The 23,659-nt window shown below is 41.3% G+C and overlaps 2 protein-coding genes across 4 annotated transcripts in view; one reads left to right on the top strand and one right to left on the bottom strand.

The window, feature by feature from the left end:
• Surf1 (surfeit locus protein 1) overlaps positions 1 to 18,585 on the bottom strand; it is a 67,455-nt gene extending 48,870 nt beyond the window's left edge. Inside the window, exons 1-4 of one of the 3 annotated variants that reach the window (XM_065424552.2) lie at positions 18,484 to 18,585; positions 13,353 to 13,478; positions 9,699 to 9,820; positions 4,015 to 4,224 (exon numbers count right to left, since the gene is read on the bottom strand). In XM_065424552.2, the coding sequence (XP_065280624.1) occupies positions 4,015 to 4,224; positions 9,699 to 9,820; positions 13,353 to 13,478; positions 18,484 to 18,489 (464 nt within the window). In that variant the 5' untranslated portion in view covers positions 18,490 to 18,585. Of the gene's footprint in view, positions 1 to 4,014; positions 4,225 to 9,698; positions 9,821 to 13,352; positions 13,479 to 15,530; positions 15,630 to 18,439; positions 18,459 to 18,483 lie in introns of those variants that run through there. The other 2 variants (XM_070529020.1, XM_070529019.1) reach the window with 2 other exon arrangements.
• A 118-nt stretch (positions 18,586 to 18,703) lies between these two features.
• LOC135896203 (rab-like protein 6) overlaps positions 18,704 to 23,659 on the top strand; it is a 136,828-nt gene continuing 131,872 nt past the window's right edge. The window contains exon 1 of the mRNA XM_065424570.1: positions 18,704 to 18,868. The gene's annotated coding sequence lies outside the window, so the exon portion shown is untranslated. The remainder of the gene's footprint in view (positions 18,869 to 23,659) is intronic.

A 23,659-nucleotide genomic window follows, 5' to 3' on the forward strand; every position in this document is an offset into this window, starting at 1 on the left:
CGTACGCTGTCACTATAACCAAATATGGTGTACCCAAGGTAGGATAGCCACACAAGGTTAACCCTTGCCACCATGGAGAAAGGAAGTAAATGGAAGAGAGAAGAAGACAGAAAAGGTCAAAAGTGAGAGATAAAGACGAAGATTCGAGGAGGGAGAGACAGGAAAAGGCGACTCCTGATTTCCCTTAGGTGGGTCAGTCCGGGGGTGCCATCTACGTGAAGCAGAGGCCAAAGGGGTGTGTTGCCCTCCGCCAGGGGGCCTTGAAGGTCCAAACACCCGACATCGGCTCAACCCACAGGATCTCCCTTTCCCCAGACACGGCTAAGCCGCGCACGGCTACACGTGGGAGGGTCTAATCCTCGTTTGCTCGGGTACGTGGTGTGGCAACACACCAAACGCCTGCTGACACAGGCGCCCCTGCGGGGGGTGAAGGGTTCTTAATTACGTCCGAAATTCCAGACGTTCTTATACATTGACTCTATGGGGTACGTTGTGGTGCCGCGACGCCATGCGAATTATCGGGCGTCCGGAAAGCCAGTCGTTGACTGTACACTGGCAACTCCTTCAGCGGACACAGCGTCAAAGATGATTCGTTACGATTCTTCTCCGTTACTCAAGCCAGCATTACTGCGACTTTCGTTCCCTTTCAATAAAATTACAGCTCATTTTCCCTGATAGAAGCACAAATTGTCTGAGTTTTCTCAGAATATTTCCAGGCCATTCAAAATCCCTGAGAATCCCCCGTTTTTCTGGTTGGTAGACACCCGGTGCATACTTCATGTCGAAAAGCAGCTTAACACTTGTTGAGTCGCCGAAGCGATGGAGATCAACAATTTTGATTGGTAAAAACAACAGCCCTTGCAACTCTTTGTCGCTCAAAGGTGGCAAGCCTTGCATTAGAGCAGAGGGGCCCAAGTGTGAAGAGACATGCTAGACACCAGAGGTGGTGCACATTGTCATCAATTTGGATAGCTTCTACCCCAAAAGAGTAATTAAGCCATTTCTATATGGCAAAACTATTAGGACAACGCGAGAAGCCAAACTTGCTCATTCTGATTCATATTAGTCTTGTCCAATTCAAACCAAGAATTACTAATAAACAGCGCAGCTGAACACTTATAAAAGGGAGAATCTAACAGTGGTACCGATGACAGAAAAGCCTGACCTCGCACTTGTTGTGAGACTACATCAATGAATAATCATCATTGCCACTGTATCTTTGATATTTTATTGTGCTTGAGCAAGTGCTGTTTTGAGAGATACTACTAAATCTCACAATAAGAGAGATATATGAGAGATGCAAACACAACATTATGCTGGCACTTTTAACAAAGATTCATCTAGAGCAACACAAAGCAATCTTAAAGTTTGTGATATTGCATCCGGTCAGAGCACATCATGATCATGACTCCTGTTCCATGAGTGAGTAGTATAAATGTTAGCTGAGGTCCTTCTTAGTCAAAAACATGTAAAAACCAGAAATTCTTTCCTTAGGCAGCTGCTGAACCAATATGACGTAAATTTTTTGCGTTTGAAAGAAAAGGTAAAGTGTTAGTGAGCATATAAAATAGATTTTTTATTTAGGCCTTGGAACTTTACATATCTAATAGTTCCTATTGACAATAAAAAAAGGGTGAAAAAAATTGGAGTATCAAGTTTACAACTCTTTAAATCCAGAACAAAATAAATTGCATTTCTGTTAACTGTACCTGACAGACGATTTATGGCAGACAAAATCAACATAACTGAGAGTTTACAGGAAATTTCTACCTAGGGCATGTGAGCTTTGTAAAAGCTTTTTTCACTATATAGCAATATTTTCTACATTATATAAAATAAGACAAGGCTCCATTCCATGCACACCAGTAATAAATGACATATGCAACATGAAGCACATGTTTGCATTCGCACAGTTCAATCCACAAATCTGTTGCCAGCCTTTTCTCTGGGTCATGAAGCATTATGAGCAGGAGCACTGACTCTACTAATAAAGCATGAATGACGCTAAAGCTTCATAATATATGGGATAAATGAAGACGCCTGCACCTTATCACACTAATAGCAGCTGGGTACACCAGCATCACTGTGTTCTTATGCAAAGTTGGCAACACTAGACTGTTTGAAGCTTAGAAATACAGTTACACTCCATTTAACGAAGTCAGCGAAATCGGCAATTTGCTTTGTTATATTGAAATTTCTTTGTATTGAAAGTCAACCCTTATGCAAATAAGTACAGTCACTGATCGATCTTATTGTGATAGCAATTATATGGACACTTCAGGCGCATTTCTCCATATAAAGTCCAATTAAGGGTGATAAAATCGCCCATCATATGCTGTATGTGCGAGTGAAAATGTGCAAGGGTGGGCCAGTGAACACGGCTCAAGGAGCTCAATCTCGTGTGCACGAGAGAGGAAGGCAGTCTGGAAATGTGCCGTCTTCTGCCGCGCACGAAGCATGGGGGTGAGGCAAGGGAGGGGGAACATTCTTCTCCAGTGGCTGCTGCTTATGGCAGGGCCGTGTGGGCGCCGTATCTTGAAAGCAACCTGTGACGTGGCGAAAGTGTGCGTCAGCATGGGCCTCATCTTCAAAGCAATCTGCGATGTTTGCAGAGTGTGTGTAGTGCTGGTAGCATCATATGTGCTGTGCTTTAAATGTTTCGTTCACATTGAATTGAGAGATGCACGAAGGTCAATTCGCTCGCTGCTGCTACCACGATTTCTCACTCCAGCATTTTGACAGCAGGTTTCTGCGCTCATTGAGCGAGATGTATTCACGTTTACCTGTGCACATGTGACACCATGCTTGTTAATTTAGTTAACACACACTGGCGGGCTAGTTAGTTGATAAAGAAGGTACTATCCTCGGCTGTCTACTAATTTGCTATTGCAATCGATGCTTTGCCTTTCAGGCGAAACTGCAACTTCTTTCCCACCAAGAAGTTGGCCCCGCAAAACGTAGATGCCACAGCAGTGCCTCCACAAATTGCCATTAAAGGACAATGCATACATATACTATGTCCACTCCACCCCTGCAGCTGATAGTGTGGGCAACAGTAGGAAGATGCTATCATGAAAAGTGCTGAAAGTGGGGAGCGAATGCTTCGTCTGCCTCTCGCTTTAACACATCTCCGAAACTCGAGATTACGCAACCTCCAGTATGTACTAAATGTGCTGGAAGACAGCGCACATAATGCCATACTATCTCGGCATGCCCACTATTTGCACACGTGGCAGATTACTTACAAAACAGGGCTCGCGGATGCATATGCGCTCAGTTGCGCTGACAGCCATGCACAGCCATGACTGCACTGAAAAAGGAGAAGCACACCAACCTGCCCTCCCAACCCCCAGTTTCTCCCCTCCTTGCATGCGCTTGATCGCATTACTGCGAGCTCACACTAACCCTCCCCTTTTCTCTTTGCTCACTCAACAAGACGGCGCTCATCAAGCCACGATCCTTCTCGGCTCACCCTCGCATGCTTTTACTCGCACCCAAAGCATGCAGCGTGTGGGGCGCGAAAGGATCTTATCGCCCTTGGACTTTACAAGGAATACAACACTGCTTCGTTTTGGCGGCTGCTCTTGGTCACATACAATTTTAGAGGTGCGTTCACAAGCAGCCACTTGTAATTCAATCATTTGACCATCTGTGTTCATAGAAGTTTCCATTTGTTGTCTCAGTATTCCTCTGCAGTGGCAGTGAAATTTCGCTGTGTTGAAATTATGCATAAACACACCTGGTTATATTAACATTCTAAATACATGGTGATACTTTGTTATACTGAGAATTTCTTCATACTGAAGTTCGTTATATCGAGGTTTAAATGTATATGTCTTTCTAGCTGCAGATGAGAAGCACAATAGCCTAGGAATGTTATGTCACCACAGCACCAAGTGGTACTCCAAATGCACCAAAATTTATCAATGAGTTGGCACCTCTGTTTACCTTGATACATACTAAGAGCTTAAAGGCAGCAACAGTGACAGCACCGTCGTTAGCCGCAGCACTCACTCTCGGTCCTTCAGCTTGAAAGGTGTGATGACCAGGTTTCCTGTCTGTCCTGGTGCAGTGATGATGCCACCTCTCCTCTTGCGTGGGCCCACCTCTGAATCCTCCTCTAGCTCGATACGTGATCGCGGGCCCACATACATCTCCCGCTCGTGGTCAAAGGTACCAGTAACCCTCACCCGCCGGTATTCCATGTCATTCAGCTCCCTCAGACTGCACAGCACAAAGAGAAGTTATTAGCTTCAAGTTCACTAGAAATTCAGTTCTGCCTGAAGGCAAACGTGTGTGGACATCTTAAAGATAAGTGGGTTTGTTCCTAGTAGAAAGCTGAATCAACGCAACAGTTGTCACAATTATACTCTGCCCTGAAGTTGATAGACAAGCATTCAGGTTGTTCCAGAACAATAAATCCACATATGTAGGCCAAATATTGCAAAAACAAGCATGACTCTGAATACAGCTTTGGTTGTACCACCTACTAGAAGAAGATAGTTACATATAAAGAAACAAGAAATTCAACATGATGAAGGTGTTTGATGCAACGCTAAACACACTACGACATGTCATACTGCTCTGAAATGCCACACAGGCATCCAATAAAATTGCTGATGTTGATGCCCCCCAGTATCTCTGTAGAGATAAATTTCAGTGAACAAAGGTGTCTGCTTCGCTCCACCAAATGTAGCTGACATTGCAGTGCATCCAGCCCATTTGTGTTGAGTCAATAACAAAGCAGATGTATAGACTATTCCTAACTCAGGTAAAATGTAGACATTGAACAGCCAAAATTAGTAATTAATATGACCCTTAATTATGAGCATTCAGGATCTGTTCTGTTAGTAACCTTGCAGCCTGAAATGCCACACAGGCAACCCTTAATATATATAAAAATATATATATATATATATATATATATGGGTTTGGGTTGTTTTTTCATCCACTTTAATTTCCATTTTTATCGTTTCTTAGCTTCATTTATTAAAGCACAAGTAATTTCCCCTATGTTGTCCTTGGTGTCAGTGTTTGTTGGCTTCTTCTGATATGACTAATATATATATATATATATATATATATATATATATATATATATATATATATATATACAAACACCTTGCTGCACTCATGAAATAGTTCAGAAAAGCTGAACACTCCAATGGAAGTGCCACTAATCACTGGTGGTTTCATTAAAATTGGTCGTGACCATGTGTTGCTACACAAGCTGCCATTTGGAACATGCATAGATTATACATGACTCCCTACTAATGTTGCATATTAGTCTATTATCCTACTGATAAGTAACAACAAAAGGACATAGCAGACACTATTTTTCTTTTTATTTTCAAGAATTATACCTCGGCACTTTTTGTATAGAAGATGAGACTAGCTTATAAATTTATTTTTTGTCAAAATATAAAGATGAGTCCAGCTCAACAAGACCTTTGTTTATTCATTCAAGAAGATATCTGCTTGCCTGTAGCTTTAGGAAAGGCTGCAAAACTCCATTTGGCATCAATATAACTAAAAGCACAAAAACACAAAGTCCAAAATCCCAGGTCAGAGCAGGACACCACAGCATGCTACTTTTTTTTTTTTTTGCGATGAAGGCTTGCCCTTAAGGCATAATTCTTGGAGCGTATATGTGTATTATATGTGTGCTGTGAGGCCTGTGTTGTGTATGAGTTGAAGCAGTGTTTTGTGAAATCTGTTGTCATGTATCCAGTGGTCATAGCTGGTTGTCACACTGTAGCGGAGGCCGGCTTGCAGTAGGAGACGCGAGCGTTCCGATTGTAAACCCGTACATGTCCATATTAGGTGGTATGCATCTGATTCCACCACAGGAACGGAGCAGTATGGACATGTAGCACCCAGTGGTAAATGCGACCAGTTCCACCTTGAGACAACAGCCGGTGTAAGGGCCACCCCGGCCCGAAGCCTCCTAAGCACAACTCTAGCAAGCTTTATTTGAAAAGATGCCCCATGTGTAGGCCACACCTGTGTCTAAGCAGTCATCACAGAGGTGGAGCTATGACAATCAACACATGGTGACCTGTCATCTTTAGCTTAAGAAAAGTACAGAAAAATATTTTGCGCTTATTGCTCCTTTGCTGTAGCTCAAATCTTGCAGCAAGATTGCATTTTATAGTATGAATCATTCAATTTGACGCTTGGCACTGTTCTTTGGCTGGTTTGTAAAAAAAAAAGAGAGAAAAAGAAAAAAAAAGAGAAAAAGTGAGGCTGCCTTCGCTTGCATCCTTTGCCGTAAGTGCTGTCCAAAAAATGATGACAATCAAATCGCCTATCACTTTCAGTGCCTTTAATATGGCAAAACATTGCCTTTGAGACTGGTTTCCATTACTCTGAAGAAGCCAGCACTGGGGGGTAGGGGTAGGGGGGTGCAATGTAGACACCATGAGAAGCACAGATAAAGGCAACTACATATTTCTTTCTTTGGCAAACCAGGCATGAAATCAGGCAAACTAACACCGGTTCTTGTTGCCAAGGTTGCTGAGCTATATTTTGGAGACAGCTACAAGGGGTACTCACACATTTGTCCACTAAGTAAGCAATCTTTTCTGCCTCAACCATTGTGCCCATAACAATCAGAAGTATCATGCTGTAGCATCCCTCTCTGTCTCTTTGTCCTTATTTTGCCCTGTTAGTACAGAGTAGGGGTGCACAAATATTAATTTTTGAGAACAAATCGAATGTGAATCGAATAGTACCAGAGACGAATCAAATCAAATTGAATATTGAATACTTTTCGAGTAGTTCTCAAACAAAAAGGTTGTTTTCGCCATTAATATAAAATGATGCTCACATACTCGTTGCTCTTCACAGTGATAGCTAGTTTCTGTCAGAACATTATGAAGTATTGTTTATTCAAATTTCAAATGGGGAATCCAAAACTAATAGGCAGTTTGTTCAAATACCCAGAATTGTTCGGAATGTGCAAATAATTGCGGTTTCAAAAAAAAAAAAATGTCTGGCTCCTTTTGCAATGTACAGCATGTTCCATGACCATGACAGTCTAGGTGAAATGTATCACACTTTTGCTACAATATTACATTTGATTGCACACACTAGAGGAGTTAAACTAATAAAAAAAATTAATATTCAGATTTATGAATACCAATTATTTTACTAGAAGACTGAATTGAATTCGTTATTTGAAATCAGTTTGTTATTCACAATTTTTGAATATTCACGCTCCCCTGGTGTAGAGTACTGACAAGCCTACTCGTCTACTCTTGTGAACTTGCGTTTTGCGCCTACAGTCCACTGTAATATTGTCCGCTACATCTTTTCGAGAAAGGCAAAACCTTTCTCGGAAGGATGTGTAGCCACTGCTTACTAACTGCTCTCGCCGCAGAAGCAGAACATTTTTATTCAGCACAAATTATGTGCTTAATGAAGAACATCTTGATGGTCAAATTGGTTTATGATTAGGGTAGGAAATTACTGCACAAATGTGAAGAAAAGAGTAACACACAAGAGGACACATAGAAATAGTGTAACTCCTGTTATACATGCAGTTACACTGTTTCTATGTGTCCTCTTGCAAGCTACCTCTTTCTTCGCATTAACGCAGGAATTCCCTACCGTAATTACTTGTAAGATCAGCATGTTTTTCTAGCAACATAAAAAGTATATCTACAGTGTAATGGGCGCTATGTGGAGCCCTGCTAATAGTGTTGACATGTAGAATAGCAATTTACGCCATGGTCAATGCTTCGTGACAAAGTAAAGCCCTGACATATAAAATCAAGAAGGCCAACGTTGTAGAGGAGTTAGACTTGCCTATATTGCAATGTGCTTCCTTAAAAAACAGAAGTATTCCTACCTTGTCATCTTCTGTCAGTGCAGCTTTTAATCTCTGCGATTTTCTTCAGCCAGCAGTTTTCAGTTTTCATTGTTAAAGTGCATGCTTAAGTAATGTTCTTCAGCTAATCAAATTTAGCTAAATAATACTAGCTCATTTGTGCAATTTGCAACAATATGCCGTTCTGCCTCATTATTGTGGCTCCTGTTACACTGATGTACTTGGCAAAAGCATATAACATAGCTAAGCAGTAGCTCTGCAAAGGGGCTCTGCAAATTACATAAGATAAAAATTGTAACTATACTACATCTGGCAGACATAAAAAACATAAGGAATAAATATCAAAGAATCTACTTTTATTTAGTCTGTTCAACAGTCAATAAACTGCACCATTCTGGCTTTGTATAGAAATGATGAGACAAAAGATGTGAATAGTTTCACAGGCTATTTCAGGCACAAAAAACAGAGAGGCTCCTGGCTGAAATTTGTTCACCCCCTATTTATAGTATTCCTTTCCACAGACCAGCCCCTCAATTTTATTCTGATACATTATGCCACTGTGCAAATAGACAAGGGCAAAGTTGTATTAAAGTGTTATGAGGTATTGCCACTACATGGCCCTTATCCTGGCAATGTCGGTTCCCCTCCATGCATCCTGCATGCTATGCTCAAAGTTTGTTCATTTGTAGTGCCTCACATTTCCGTCTGGGTCAAATTACATGTAGTGACAGCCTCCATTCATTGTCTTCCTCTTACCACTGCAATCCTGGTACCAAATCCCTAAAAAAACGAATATTTAGATGTGTGGTGGGTCATCTGCCTGGTTGGCTGGGGCAAATATTTCAACATCTGCCCACCCCCTTTGCCCACATTTGGCTCACATTTCTTTTACAGTCACTTACTGCTAATTCTCTCACATGCTCAACTCACCCAAACAGCATGCCCTCCTAATGGAGCTACTCTCAACGATAAGTGATCAAAACTCAAAGAACATTGTGTTCATTTATCTCCTTAAATTCACACATAGGCACTGTTCAAGATTCCTTGTCCTTTCTGGTCACCTGTGCATCCTATGAGACACTAGGTGTTATAAGCTAAATACCACATTTTCCAGACTGTAAGCCGCACTTTTCTTGTGCAAAATTTTCGTTGGTTGGTCTTATACAACAGTGTGACTTATACATGCATAAAGGCATGCGTGGTGGGATGACTAATATGAGCGTTTCCTTTTCTCAAGCATGCCACACCGCAGAGGCAATGTCAACGACCTCCCTACAACATCTCATGAAGGTTATTCAGAGGCCGACGATAGTGACCCGGCGATTGCCGAAGTAGCAGCACTTTTAAACTGTGTTGGAGTATGAGGCCTTCCATGGCTTCGAGTGAAGTAGAATAAATGTTGGTGTGCTGCGCCTAAGAAAAGTGTTGGCTGAAGTTTTTTTCTGCCAGAATATGTGGCTCATAAGAATTTCGTTCACGGAAATTTAGTGCCCTGCAATGGGTAAGTAGACATATTGTGATGAGTGTACAAGTGTGCATGATCACATTTCATTGTGCCAATGGAGCTAAAATAGGTGCGTGTTATCCCCCTGTGCGACTTCTACACAAACTTTTTCTTCAAAACTCCCGAAAAGTGGGGGGTGCAACTATACAAAGGTGCGACTTATAGTTCGGAAGATATGGTGTCTTTTCTAAGCCTTACAATAAGTTTTGAAAGGGAAGGGGTAGGATGCTCTTGCATCCCACTTTTCTGCAGATTTAGCCCATTTTTGAAATCATCACTGCATTGGAGCAGCAGCTTCATGACTAGCACTCCAGCATGGAGATGACTTCAGCTGGGCAACAATAAACATAAAAGCCACAGTACTCTTTTGGCAGGTCTACAGCAGGAATTGTTGTCTTCTTGGTAAGGTCATCAATGAGCTGCAGCTTCCATTGCCGCCTTTGCACCTGCCATGTTCCCAGGCCAAAGGTTGCAATGGGGATTGCCTGCATGAACCAGATGGAAAGTATGATGGCGGTACTGCGACAATGGGGTCAGATTAAGTGCCACCTGCTGAAGCAATGTTCCTCAAGTACGAGTGAACTGGACGGTGCAGTTACTGCACATTGGTGAAGAAGAATGGTGGATCCAGGCACAATTGAAGTGGTCTTGTAGGTATTATTTGATGGTAAGAGGAAAGGTAGCTACAACTAATTTCAACTGCATATTAGGATCTTTTTATTGCTATCAAAAGAGCAGAACAGTCATAAAGCTCTTCTAATTCATTGATATATGCTGCCATCATGTTGCATGCAATATGGTAGTTGTATACAATGATTAAATAAAATATAATTTGTAGTAAGAACACAGATGAAATAACTGTTTAGACCAACCAAATGGACATAAACTGAATTGACTGGATTGGATAAGATATTTGGCTCCAGTAGAAGAACATAAACTTGATCATTGCAATGTTTGCAACGTAGTAGCAGAACGTAGCAGAAGTTTGCTCCAACATGAAGAGATTACTTAAAGGGCCCCTCACCAGGCCACATAGCAAAGTTCAGTTATACAGTGGAAGTTGTTAGGTGCCCTCTTGGGAGCTTTCTACCGCAAGAATTTTTCAAGTTGGTTCATTAATAGCCTAGAGAGAAATATTTCAGTGCTGTGAACCAATAATTTCAGGAGGCGAGTGTCACGGCCAATATGGACACTCTCTTCACTTTCCCCGTCTAGCCTCTCCGAGCAAAATTCCTTTCCTGTGTTATCCCATACTGGTGCTGGAGGATCGCATGACGCATACGTCACGTGCCCTGCCTGTTTTTTTTTTTTCTTGTGCTTTTTTGCTCCATGGTGCACTTCCGCTGATGGTTGCATGTGCGAGCTGTTGTGTTTGTCTCGTTTTGCGCAGTGCAGAATTTTGAATGCTGTGCCCGAGAACACTTGACTAGTGGCACAGGTCAGTGCTACACAAACACTGAGGCAGACGCAAGTAGATCACAGAACAAGATCGTATGCTGGAATACGGTAGAAAATGACACAGTTTAACTCTCACTGCGTACGACTGCATGACGTGGAACAAGCAGACGAAATGAAAGTACATCTCCCTTGCTGCAGTGCAAAGTAAAACTAAAACACACAGACATTCGGTTTGTGTGTTTTATTATTTCTCTAAACTTTATTTCGTCTATTGAAGCAACAGATTACACAAATAACAGTTGTTGCCTTGAATAATTTTCTAAGTATCACATGTCACTATGAGCGACGTCAGAGCAGATAGATGTACATAGGCAAACTTGCTGATATACGTCATCCCCCGTCTTGGAGCGCAGCGTCCGTGGGGAAAAGGGCAAACGGCATTTCGGTAGTTTGAAATTTCAGCTCTTTCCGTGGCACGTAGCAATGTAATTCTTAGCAGACACACTGTGCTTAGTTCACACTTAGTACACACTGTACTAGTACACTGTACTGTTCTTAGTACACACTGTGCTTGTCAGCTCAATATGGCCAGACCTGGTGAGGGGCTCTTTAACAACCCACTGCAAAGAGGTACATTGTCATTTTTACAAGATACAATCTCACTAATATATAGTTATATTGCAACAAAATTTGAATTCACCAGCAGTGACAGTGGTTCTAAACAAGCAGTATTAATGTTTTGTAAGCAGATTTTGTAGTTTATAGACAAGCACAAGCAGATTTCCACTGACCACACCAGAGCACTAGTGTTCTGTTTATAAACTTCTTGGGTGTGATGTCCTACTGAGAAAAATTGATATATGTGCTACTACTGTTGCCTGTGGAATTTCCTAAGTAACCAGGTGACCAACATGGATTCATGCAGGCTAAACATTTGGCCCCTAACATGCACCAAGTAGACACACAAGAATGTCCAAGTGCAACTGTGTTAATAACACTATGACACACAATGACGTCCAGTTGGAAGTGCAGCCTTTGTGAAAATCACGCACTCTGGTGCCACTGCGCCTGTAGCAGGTATGGGGCACTCCAATCGCCATATGCTCTTAGGCCAATTATTGAGAGTGAGCAGGTAGCCACTTTTGCCATTGCATGCCCACAGATGAAGGATTCATGGTATTCGCTGTATAGTAAGTACACCATTTTTTACCCTCCTCTGTTCTAGGATGTCGCATGTCTCAGCACCTGGTCAAAAGGGTGTCGCTCTGCTGGCACTACCATGTGAAATCTACAACATCTTGCTGCTTGCATCTCGAGCTGCAAAACTGCAAAGCATTCTTTTTTACAGTAGCAGCTGGCCTGACAGAAAGGATGATCTTGACGAAAGCACATCAAGAATGACTGAGAATACAGATGAGGAGCATGTGAAGACAATGCTAATGATGGTACAGCGTTTCACGTGCCCCCGGTCCAGGTTCAGATCGTGGTTGAAGAAAAATTGCCTTTCCTGTGGTCACTTCTGCCATGATGATATGGTGACAGCATTTCGGCTTTCTATGAATGGAAAGATTCACATGCAGAAGTCGCCGGTGATGTCTACTGCTGTAAAGAAAAAAAAAAAGGAACTTCGTGGCTTTGCAGGTCAAGCTGCAAGCAGCAGTATGTTTGTATAGCTTGCAAGGCAGTGCTGAGCAACAGCCTTTTGACCAGGTGCTGAGACAAGTAGCATCAGAGAGCAGAGAAGGACAAGAGAAAGTGATAGCGAAAGCAAATGGAGCACTTGCTATTCAGCAGATAATGCGACTCCATCATTTGCAGGCATTTGAAGGCTCCTCACTCTCCATAATCTGGGCCTTAGCACATGCCATCGACTGCAGCACCCCAGCATGGCCCTAAGCCTGCTATGGGTCCAGTCGTGCCGGGCTGCATATTTTTGACAAAAGCTACAGACTATATTAATAACAAGCGGACACACAATAGTTTGGGAGAGCACAACAGGTCCAATGGCTTCTCACCATGCTAAGGCAGTTCAGACGGCTGCACACTGTTCGGCACGAACCAACTAGCCCAGCAACACGTACCACTAGCTATGTAATTTAGCTCATGCAACAAAATAACTTGAAAATATATTTATGATTAATAATAATAATGCTGCCCAGAGCTAAAATGGCAATGTCGAAGGCAATATTATCTTTCAGCTGAACAACATCCTAAACAGGTGCACTTTTAACATACATAACTTTGTGGAAATTTATTCAGAATTATTTACTTCTGCACTACATCCATACATTTTCTTAGGTTACAGTTTGTAATGGCTATTAAATAATGCCTATACATATAGTCCAACTGCAATCTGTAGGTGCTGCAACTAATTATCAGCTGCAATATCAGTTGCTGCCAAATTTCATTATGCCATAACAGACTATATAAGAGTGGCTTTTTTTTTCCTTATGGCCCAACCTGAGCCAACAAGCACGCTCCCAGCCAAGTGCTTGGCCAACATGGGACCTCAACACTTGGGAAGGACACCTACGTGATGGGAAATTGCCAACATAGGACCGCAAGCATACTTTTTGAGAGTTGTGTGGTGAAAGTTGCTTGCAAACTCAGAACACTTACCAGAAGAGAGTACCCTGCCATGCCAATATCTCGTGGTAATTTGAAACTGGCAGTGTACTGGCGGCACCGCTGCCCTATTTTGGGTTGCCATCGGAGTCTCAGCAAAGGCCGAAGTGCCTGCTCGAACTGCAAAACACATCAAAGTCAGATATTTGCAATTATGGCAATGTGTGTCAAACAATTGTAGATGAAAATTTATGCTTGCTGCTCTTCATTTGTGCTTACAATTTGCAGCAGGATCGCATCTTTTCAACTGCATCACTGAATAATACACTTAGAATTTTCGGTTGTCTGGTTTGTCTAGCGAAATGAAAATCTGCAGTCTATACCATTGAAGATGTGAGCTGCAGCAGAGATGACTGGTTTGGCTGCCTGTGCACAATTAAAAGTTGGGATGAAGCAGGCAAATAATGATGCCAAGTGTTTTATTGTTTAGACAAGAAAATGGATCTTGTGAAATTTCAGTGAAAACAAGGCAGCGGTAAGTGCAGCATTTTCATTTGCAGTTGTTAGAATAAAACCTCGTCACTGCACCTCTGCAGAGAAAAAGCAAATAAACTACTCTAGCAAGTGCTCCAAACATGGTGTACAGTTCTGTGACGGGGCGCTTAACATGCTCTTATCAGGGGGCTGCCAACGATAACAAGATAGGAGCACAAGAGTTTATAAACTTGGTTGTTGAGAACACAGCTTTTCTTGAGTGCAAAGTGGGCACACAGTGAGAAAAAATGCTACAAATCCTGTGCATTTCACCTGCAGTCCTACTACCAGCAAGTCTTCTGAAACAATAATTAATCTGTCCCTACACACTCAAGTAATCATAGATATCCACTGGACATGTAGTATGACTTTTAGCAGGATGCGTTGTTGGGCAAGTTGGTTCATTGTAATAGAAAACATTGGTTGCGCTTTCTAGGCAATCACATGTAAGAAGACAGGACAGGCGCTAACCTGACAGCGCCTGTCCTGTCTTCTTACATGTGATTGTCTAGAAAGCGCAACCAATGTTTTCTATTACAATGTAGTATGACTGTTGGAAATAGTTTAGATATTGTGGATATCCAGTGGATGTCCACTGGATGGATGTCCCAGACATATCCAGTTGAATTCCAGAGGTGACCACCTTGCATGTCCTGTGGATGTCCAAATAAAAATTTTTTGTGCAAGAAAAAAAAAAAATGATTACCCTGTTCTACTTTCTACCTAAAGTCCATGGAATCTAAAGTTCATGCATTTTTCATGGACTTGAAGAGGCTATATTTAATCACATGTGTGGCTCGACACTTTTAAACACTACACTCAGCCTTGGCTGAAACTTAATATATTCCAGCTAAACTTGGGCCACACGATGGTACCAGTGTTCCAAAACAAATGGGTAATACAGAATTTCTTCAATGATAAGAAAGCACATACTGTACGTGATTGATCGGACTGGACTGCAAAGTATTTTATTTAATTGAGGATTTTCGTGGTAACTTTGGCTTAATTTTCACAGCCCAATTAGCTTCGTGAATACATCTTTTGTGATGTCCCCTCTAGCGGATGAAAAGACATGTGCAAGATATATTTCAAGAGTTAAAGTAGAACTGTTTTACTGACATTTTACACGTCATTTTTTATTTGCAAGGACAAGCACAGGCCATAAATTTGCACATTTTACATTTATTTTAGCACTTGGGCCATTAATAGGCTTTCCTTGTTTGCCCATCGTAAGTGGTATGTGGATATCACCCCGCAGTAGTGGATCTTCCACAGATATTCTTCAGATGTACAACATGGGTATTCCTGCAGTGGGATGTTAAGATCCTAAATGAATGTCCTTTCGATATCTGTGATTACCTGTGCAACTATCATAAGCAGAATATCAGAGATAAGAATGTGTGCACATTACACACCTGAAAGTACTAGGCATTTATTTGCCAAGCCCACTTTCTTTGATGAATGCATCCTTAACCCTTAGACTGCCACTTTCGAGATAACTTGTGAGGCCCTATTGCATGCGCTCCCCAATACTAATAATTATATCACTAATTTAGCACTTACAGCACACTCGCTGCCTCTCCTGAAGCAACTTGCAAAAAAAAAAGGGGGGGAAAAAATGAAAAATATTGTAGATCCATTGTGCAATGCATAGAGAGGTAAGCTAAATGCACAGAGCTTGGAGATTATATTTCTTACAGTAGGTGGAGCCCATGTTTTGGTTGTCTTTTGTTTCATTTTGGCAGGGCAGTCGTGACGAGTCAGCCTGGCAGGTCTGTCCATGCTTTGATAGATGAAGGAAACTTACTAACTGTTGGTAAGTTCTGACTCAGACGAAAGCAATGATGAGGAACTACGTTCTATGTAGCACAAAATATCTGCTGAATAAACATATAAAAAAAACTTGACACAGGATGATCAGCAATCAGGGGAAAAAAAATGGCAGTGAAAGGGCTAAATATGCTTAGGTTCAAAGGCGCATGCCTTCATAATTTGAAGGGTTGAGGAACTCCTTTTCTTGTTGACATATTGGCGTGTTGGTGATGTAGGAACATCTAACCTCGCACAATTTATTGATTATATGGTATACATCCAAGTATTACTGACCGAAGGAAGATATGAAACAACACCAAAAAATGCTAATCTATACACCATTTAGATTTTGTTATACTGACATATAGGGGGCTACGAAGTGGTACAGCTGACATGTTATAACTAACCTATATACTTGTATTTAATATGCCAGACTAATTTAAGAATAGGCAGTGTTGTACATTGTTGAATATTTACACTAGTACTTTACTGAGAACTTGCCCCTGAATCAAGGTGTGACAACTTGTAGGTGCAGCAGCATTATATGATCACTTACAAAGGTAAAGAAAGAACCTTGTAATTTTTGCCCCAGAGAGTGGTAAGTGATTAATGGAGTAAACTATCAACTGAATATTCATAAACAAACTTGCCACTCTTATATATTGCCGCCTTAAAATATCAGATTAGAATAAATATAAAAACGATTAAATAAAATTCAAGGGTCGCTTAGCTATCTCTACATGGATGAATGCGAAAGCACTGCGACCATTGTGCGATGGTTAGACATAATGCCACAACGCAAGGTCATGGGTTCAACTCCCACCAAAGGTCGAGGGTTCGTGGCCTTTTTGGACCACCATGTGATCCTGCAACCAATGCTGGATTATCGTCCTCACGAGCCATTTAATGGTTTTGCATTGATGATTTCTTTATATTTATCTGTCTGGCATGCTGACTACACACCTTTGACTGTTTTTTCATGAAACAGAAAATGCAACCTCTTGCTACCTGTTGCCATACATAGCCTCCATCCACACATTATTAATCGGCTCTATGGCCGCGGGTGCTGGCTCTGGTGGCCTGTTGCTTATCGCTGCAATGCAAGAACTTACATCACCTGATTTGAGTGCAGATTCAAGAATGTCCTACTAGTGCTGTCTGTGCTACGGCTTAATTATTCTTGATGTTGTTGTTGCAACTGCACTCAGGAATAGTTGCACACCCACTTTAGATATCAGACAAGACATATTTCATTGTGTGCCTCCTGCATGTGATTTGATGAAGCATGCGCACTATGGAGGATTGGCAAGGAATGTATTTTCCTCCTATATACATCAGTTACATTATTTCAGTGGTCTTAAAATTTTAAATAAATAAAGGCTTCTTCTTCAAGCTCGACTCGGTACTAAACTATTAGCCTATAACACTTCAGTACGATCAGTACTAGAATACACAATCATAGCTTGGTTTCTTTCCATTAACAAACAGATTAGCATAATAGATGGGGTGCAAAAGAAAGCAGTTCAATTCGCTTTCAATAAGCACTGACTAACAGACTCGACAACAGAATTTACTAACAGACTCAACAACAGAATTATTGTGAACAGCTGCATTACTGACACTCCAGAATTGTGCCACACCCTCACGATACAAGTTACTGCACCAATTACGCATAGATAATTCAAAGTACATTACTATTACTTGCTCAAAATACAATATAAACGCATGCACACTATAGAGGAATACCGTTTCCGCACTGATTGCTTTCAGTTTTGATTTTTTCCCACTAGAAATACGGTAATGGAACAACTTACCTTCATCTATAACAGTTTATTAATAAAAAAGCTTTTGTCATTTTTTGAAGATTACTTACACGTCCGACAGCCACGAATTGAAACCATTTGCTGTCCACATGCAAGAAATTACTGTACCGGTTGTTACTTTTAATAATTATTTTTGCTTTGTATAATTATTTTGTCAATTCGTTGCCCGGGTCTATGATTGTATTACATTATATTGTTCAATTATCATCACTCGAATGTCTAACATGGTGCCACTGGTTCTGCTAAGTTAACCTAACCTCAATGTACTTTTTTTTTACTGTTCTGTATAATTACTTTTTTGCTCAATTCTTACAATTAGTCTGGCAGTACTATTACATGTTTCTTCCATCTATTGCCCTTTCTCTAACAATCCCTGATGGGATCGGCAGTATATATCAGATAAAATAAATATGCGCGCCACTTGCTGCCCCATGCATATAAGCAACTTGTAAATAAAGGTGACATCCATTCTTTAAAGCCGGTCGGGAATTTACGCAGTGACAACTCTGATGACCAATGGCGCGAGCGCAGCAGAAGTGTATGCATATTAAACTACAGACGCAACGACAGACATCTGTGGTGGAAAATAAAGTCACTTTAACCAGTATTTAACTGATGCAAACAAAAAATCGGCAAGGAACGCGCAATATAGCACGCAGTGCACTGGTTTGCGTGGCCGATGCGGTTGCACCAAGCACTGTTGTCGAAATTCTACTGCTTTTCGGTCACCGCTGCTTTGTACCATAAATTACGTTAACTTTAGCATTTAACTAGTGCAGATTTCGGCCGAACGAACATGTGTCGTCTGCCAACACCACAGCGCAAAAGGTGCGCATAGTTAAAACGGAGGTGTTAGCTAGTATAAGGTGAACCACCACGTTTATGTGGCAGCATGAAGCTCGAATGCTGCCACGAAAAGGCTATTAAGCACTCAACTCTTCAAATATATGTATATATATATATTACACACACACACATATTTGACTCTGCAAATAACAACTAATACATGCTTTTACCTGCATATTGCCGCTACTAGGTAGTTGAGAAGCCGTCGCGCCGTAGTCTCACTTTCTCACTTAAAATCCCCTAGAATGGCCTAACTTAACTATACACTACAAGCATATATTGAAATATATAATATTATTTTGTTGAGTTATTTTATTTTTTAAGAATGCTTGCTTGTTTAGTTTTAATACGGAACTGCGGATTTGGTGTAGCACGGTTCTCGCGGACTTTAAAAATGGCGCTGTCGATATGAGGTATGGGATCGGCAGCATACGTGGATGTTTGAGCATATGGAGCGGCGTCACGTTCGACGGGCATCGTGATATGACACACGCGTTGAATGTATCGTGAGACACGGGGTGCACCGGCATCTCGGCTTGCCTGAAAGGCGGTTTGGTAAGACTATGTAGCTCTTTGCTCTCCGTCGTGCGTCATTGTGTGCCCGCCTTCTGCGGAGTTGTGACTCGAATTCTGATTGATTGCTAATATTTTTATTTTTTGTCGTGCAGTTTCTGAGCTTCTTGTGTTGTGTCAGTGCCGCCTCACGGGGCCCACGTAGTTCACGAATTGGAGCGTTTGGCAACGGAAATATGTATACTCCCGCGCGGGAGGTCGTCCCACGACGAAATTTGTCGCCGTGCCACTGGTATTAATCAGTGTAAAATCAACCCTTCAGTAGTTTTGAAATTATACTTTGGGCCAATGGAACGACTTTGGTTGTATCTACTCTTCCCAACCTGTGCTTACTTTTACTTTTTTTTTATACCTCTCATCGGCTTTCATCTAACTAGGTCACATCGCAGAGAGCGCGATCTGGGCGTTGAAGTTGAGAATGAGAAAACAAAGGTGTTTCTTATCGTTTTTGCCTGTTTTTCGCTTTGATAATCTGTTGACGCCCAGCGGTGTGATACGATGACGCGACTGAAAAATGTTTCTTGATTCTTTCCCATTTGTGTCTATGCTTGACTCGCGTAGGCTCGTTTATTTACGCCGGCTTTTGGCGCAGCTGACTTTGACAGCGAGCGGGGTCTGGAGTTTTCCTTCATTATCGCGATGTCTGCTTTATTTTTCGTGTTTGACAGATTGGACGTCAAACAACGGCATCTGTTTGTCATGAAGCGAGTTTTGTTGAGGATTGCAATGGCACTAGTCATTCATACATATCTAAAGCATCGCGGAGGCAGTACTCCTTGGTAAGTCGCATATCGAGGGAACTCGCATGAGCTATAGCAACTTTTGGAGTTTCCTTGATATGTGTCAACATCCAAGGTAGCTGCTGCTGCAGGCTAAGGATTATTGTAAGTAGCACATCATCGGTCAGCACGACTGCCTTGTGAAAGCTACAGTCCCAGCCGATGACACTAGAACCAACGTCATGTTTCTACCGTCTTTTTTGGCAAAGTGAAGCTAGATAGCAATATTGCTGCTATGATAGCACTAACTAGGTTTAACTGAAGCTGTAGTGCTTGTCAGGAAGAGATCAAATGCAGCAGAGTAAACAAAAATAATGAGCAAATATAACCCACTGTGTAAAACAACCTTCATAAACATGCAGTGCTTTCTTTTAAATTTCTTAAAACCCCTTATATCGTACATGGTGCGCCATAATATTATGCTAAAACCAATCTAGATGCCCTAATTTATAGCACTTTCACTTGGATGTAGTGAAAAATATATACGTGGCAGGCCTCAGTACATATCTCCAAACTCTGTTTTTGAATGCTAAAACCCTTGATTACTTAAATTTAGGTCCACTTAAAGAGCCCCAGGTAGTCAAGATAAATCCAAAGTGTGCCTCATGATCAAATGTGGGCTTTGACAAATACAGTCCCAGAATTTAATGTTTTTCATTGGGCTAGCTGATGTTCGTAATAGAATATAGTTGGCCTAAACAGTTAAACATAAAGAACTAATAGATCATTGCTTCTTCCTAACCTTCTTTACATTATATAATATGCAGAAACTGCATTCCTTTACTGTTCAGGAAAAACTGTGTGAAAGGCCGTATTTCATACATATATGCTATGTGTAGTAGCACACTGTGTGGTATGAAGATAGCCAGTGTATTCCATCTGTCCGTCCATATTTGAAATGGCATCATAGGCTGGCATCATGAGAAGCCAACAAAAACACCAAGGACAACATAGGGGAAATTACTTGTACTTATGAATTTGAATTGATGAAATGATAAATTAAGAGCAATGAAAGTGGATGAAAAATAACTTGCCGCAGGTGGGGAACGATCCCACATCTACGCATTACGCATGCGATGCTCTAACCAGTTGAGCCACCGCGGCGCTGTTTCCCCATCCATTTTCTTGGGTATTTATATGTCACTACTAGAACTAACCTTGGGACTGTTAGCCAACGCCACCACTCACAAACCTTGGCAGCGGGTGTAGAACATACTTTCTGCCACAGGCGTCAAGATTACGTGATCCTTCTGGGTGAAGGCAACTGGTCAATAAACCTGCACATGCTGCCTGAAGGCATCAATGTTGCCAGATTCGAAGGTCGCAGGCGTCACAAGTACGTAATCTTTCTGGGTGAAGGCGACTGCTCAATAAACCCGCACCTCGAATTCGGCAACATTGATGCTTTCAGGTAGCATGTGTGGGTTTACTGACCAGTTGCCTTCACCCAGAAAGATCACATACTCATTATGCCTGCGGCAGAAAGGATGTTCCACATCCGCCGCTAAGGTTTGTGAGTGGTGGTGCTGGCTAACACTCCCAAGGTTAGTTCTAGTAGTGACACATATATACCAAAGAAAGTGGATGGGGAAAACATGCCACAGTAGCGCAACTGGTTAGAGCATCACACACGTAATGCAAAGGCGTGGGCTTATTCCCCACCTGTGGCAAGTTGTTTTCTTACCCACTTTCATTGCCATTAATTTAGCATTACTTTAATTCAAATGATTAAGTACAATTTCCCCTATGGTGTCCTTGTTTGTTGGCTTCTCATGATATGATTAATAAAAGTCGAGCTCCTCGATCATAGGCTGGTACTAACACATAAGTAGAATATAGAATTTCTTAGCAGAGACCAAATTGTTAATTGGCAAGATTTTTGGATTGAGTGGCTTTGGTTTAGATTTCTCAGAATGAGGTGCTCATTGCGAGTAGCTAGGCAGCAAGAGTGCTTGCAGCTATGGTGTTAAATTATACTGTCTTGGAAAACAGTAGTGTCTTGCTGCATGTGACCTTTGCTCTCCAAGACATAGCACATGCATTTTTACTTGTGGTGCACATCACAGAAGTCAGTTATGCATGTGCCATGACATTTCTGCAATGCTTTGGACTATGTTAGGTTTGTCTGTTTGAGAAAAGGTCATGTTTTGTTCACTTTTTTTGTGTGTGCAGTGGCAAATTGTTTATTGTGATTAAGTGCAGTTTTTTAAGGTTGAGAACCAAGCAGCCAATAGCCTCCACTCGTTTACATTTTAACAGACTTGTAGTGGAGGAGGTAGTGCTTGTCTGCCCGTAATTGGCTTAGATCAGTGAGCAGGAGAGAGAGCACAAAAAAGTTGTGAGAATGTATCTCATGCCAAGGCTTCAGCTCTGCTTATGAAGCTTAACCTTTTCGTACTGCAGGAAATGACAAAAAGTGCACCAAATTTCCCAGAGATCTCCAGAAACATGGTCTCACCATGACTATACTCATCATTGGCTATATTGGTACAAATTCCATATATGGCTATACTTGTCAAATGTAGAGAAAGTGTTAAAGATGTGTCAGCATTGGTGCATTTGAAAGCTGTGGAGACGCTTAGGTGCAGTACTTGGCTGCAGTGGTGGTTCCACGTGACAGGAATTTCATGCTGTGCAGTTTAACAATGTGTAGGTTTACATCTTGCACAGCTGCTTAATGTGGAATAAATGATGTCCCTTTCTGTTCCCACTAAAATTTGGTCAGTAGGTTGGGAAAAAAATGTTAAAAAAAAAATGGGTGCAGCAATCTTTGTGGAGTGAACTTAAATACTTGTTCCGGTTACTATTTTGGCAAGAAAACTAGCATTGCCAATAGTGAAAGCAATGTTTATCCTAGATTGTCTTATTTTTTTTCCCCACTAAAATAAGGGGCCTTGTAAGAAATTATATTGAATTAGCAGAACTTCACGAAGTCCTTCGGGTATGAAGGGATCTGTACCTTGTAAATCTCTTTATGCATCAACTTTTCCAAAGAAATATGTATCATGTCTTGGACAGGCAGCCAAATGTTCACTGCCTCTCCTCTCATCATTTCCATTATGTTGAGAGTACTACCTCTTTGAACACTAACTCTAACCAGTCATGTGGCATCATGCTGCAAATTCTTTTTAGTTTCTCGTGTAGTGCAGTTTTATACATGCATCCAACTCGCTTCACTTTCTTTGCCACTTGTCTAGCTGTTGGCTTCTGTTTTTGTTCTTTGGTTGTTTTCTTTTCTTACCACTCTGCTCAGCTTGACTCTTGCTGTTCGTGAGCATAAACTGTTTGCAATGTTTCAATAAGTCTGGTGAGTAATGATTATCGGAACATTTATAAAGCATGTTACCTGACAGACGGTGGGGATTGGAGGCAGCTGCAAGAAAGGGTAAACTGCATATTGGATGGGACTGTATACTATCTGCACTGTGTGAAAGTACAAAATTTGGCTCAAGCTCAAGCATAGGTATTTGTAACAGTCAGATTTAATGATTAGGTAGGTTTATCAGTCATATTTGCTACACAGTGCTGCATGAGGAGCGGTGTTTCCCCAAGTGCTTCATTAACACAGGTCAGGCATTTCATTTAATCAGACTGTTTCTTTAATAGCCTTATCTAAAAGCCGTATTTCTTTTTTTCTGTCCTCTTGTCACCAAAGTGTACCATGATACTTTTTTCACTAATTTACCTAGCAATCATGTTAGGTAATGCTTTTACTATACGTATGGTTACAAGTATTCAGTTATTATATTTTATCTTTTGTAGTAGTTTTGCTTTCGTTATACTGTTTCTGTCCAGGTTTTAATACTTATGGTCTTTGTGTGTGTGTGCACCATTTATATGGAAGGTTACGATCTTGCTATCTGAGGTGCTGATCTTGTTAATATATACTATATTTAAAGTCGGTGTAGTATATGATGGCTTTTGCATTGCTGCTTTTTATCAAGGGGAGTCGCTGCATTCTTTGCCAATACACAATGCATTGTGTAAGCAGTGG

Source organism: Dermacentor albipictus, unplaced genomic scaffold (genome assembly GCF_038994185.2).
Source record: "Dermacentor albipictus isolate Rhodes 1998 colony unplaced genomic scaffold, USDA_Dalb.pri_finalv2 scaffold_17, whole genome shotgun sequence".
Lineage (NCBI taxonomy): Eukaryota > Metazoa > Arthropoda > Arachnida > Ixodida > Ixodidae > Dermacentor > Dermacentor albipictus.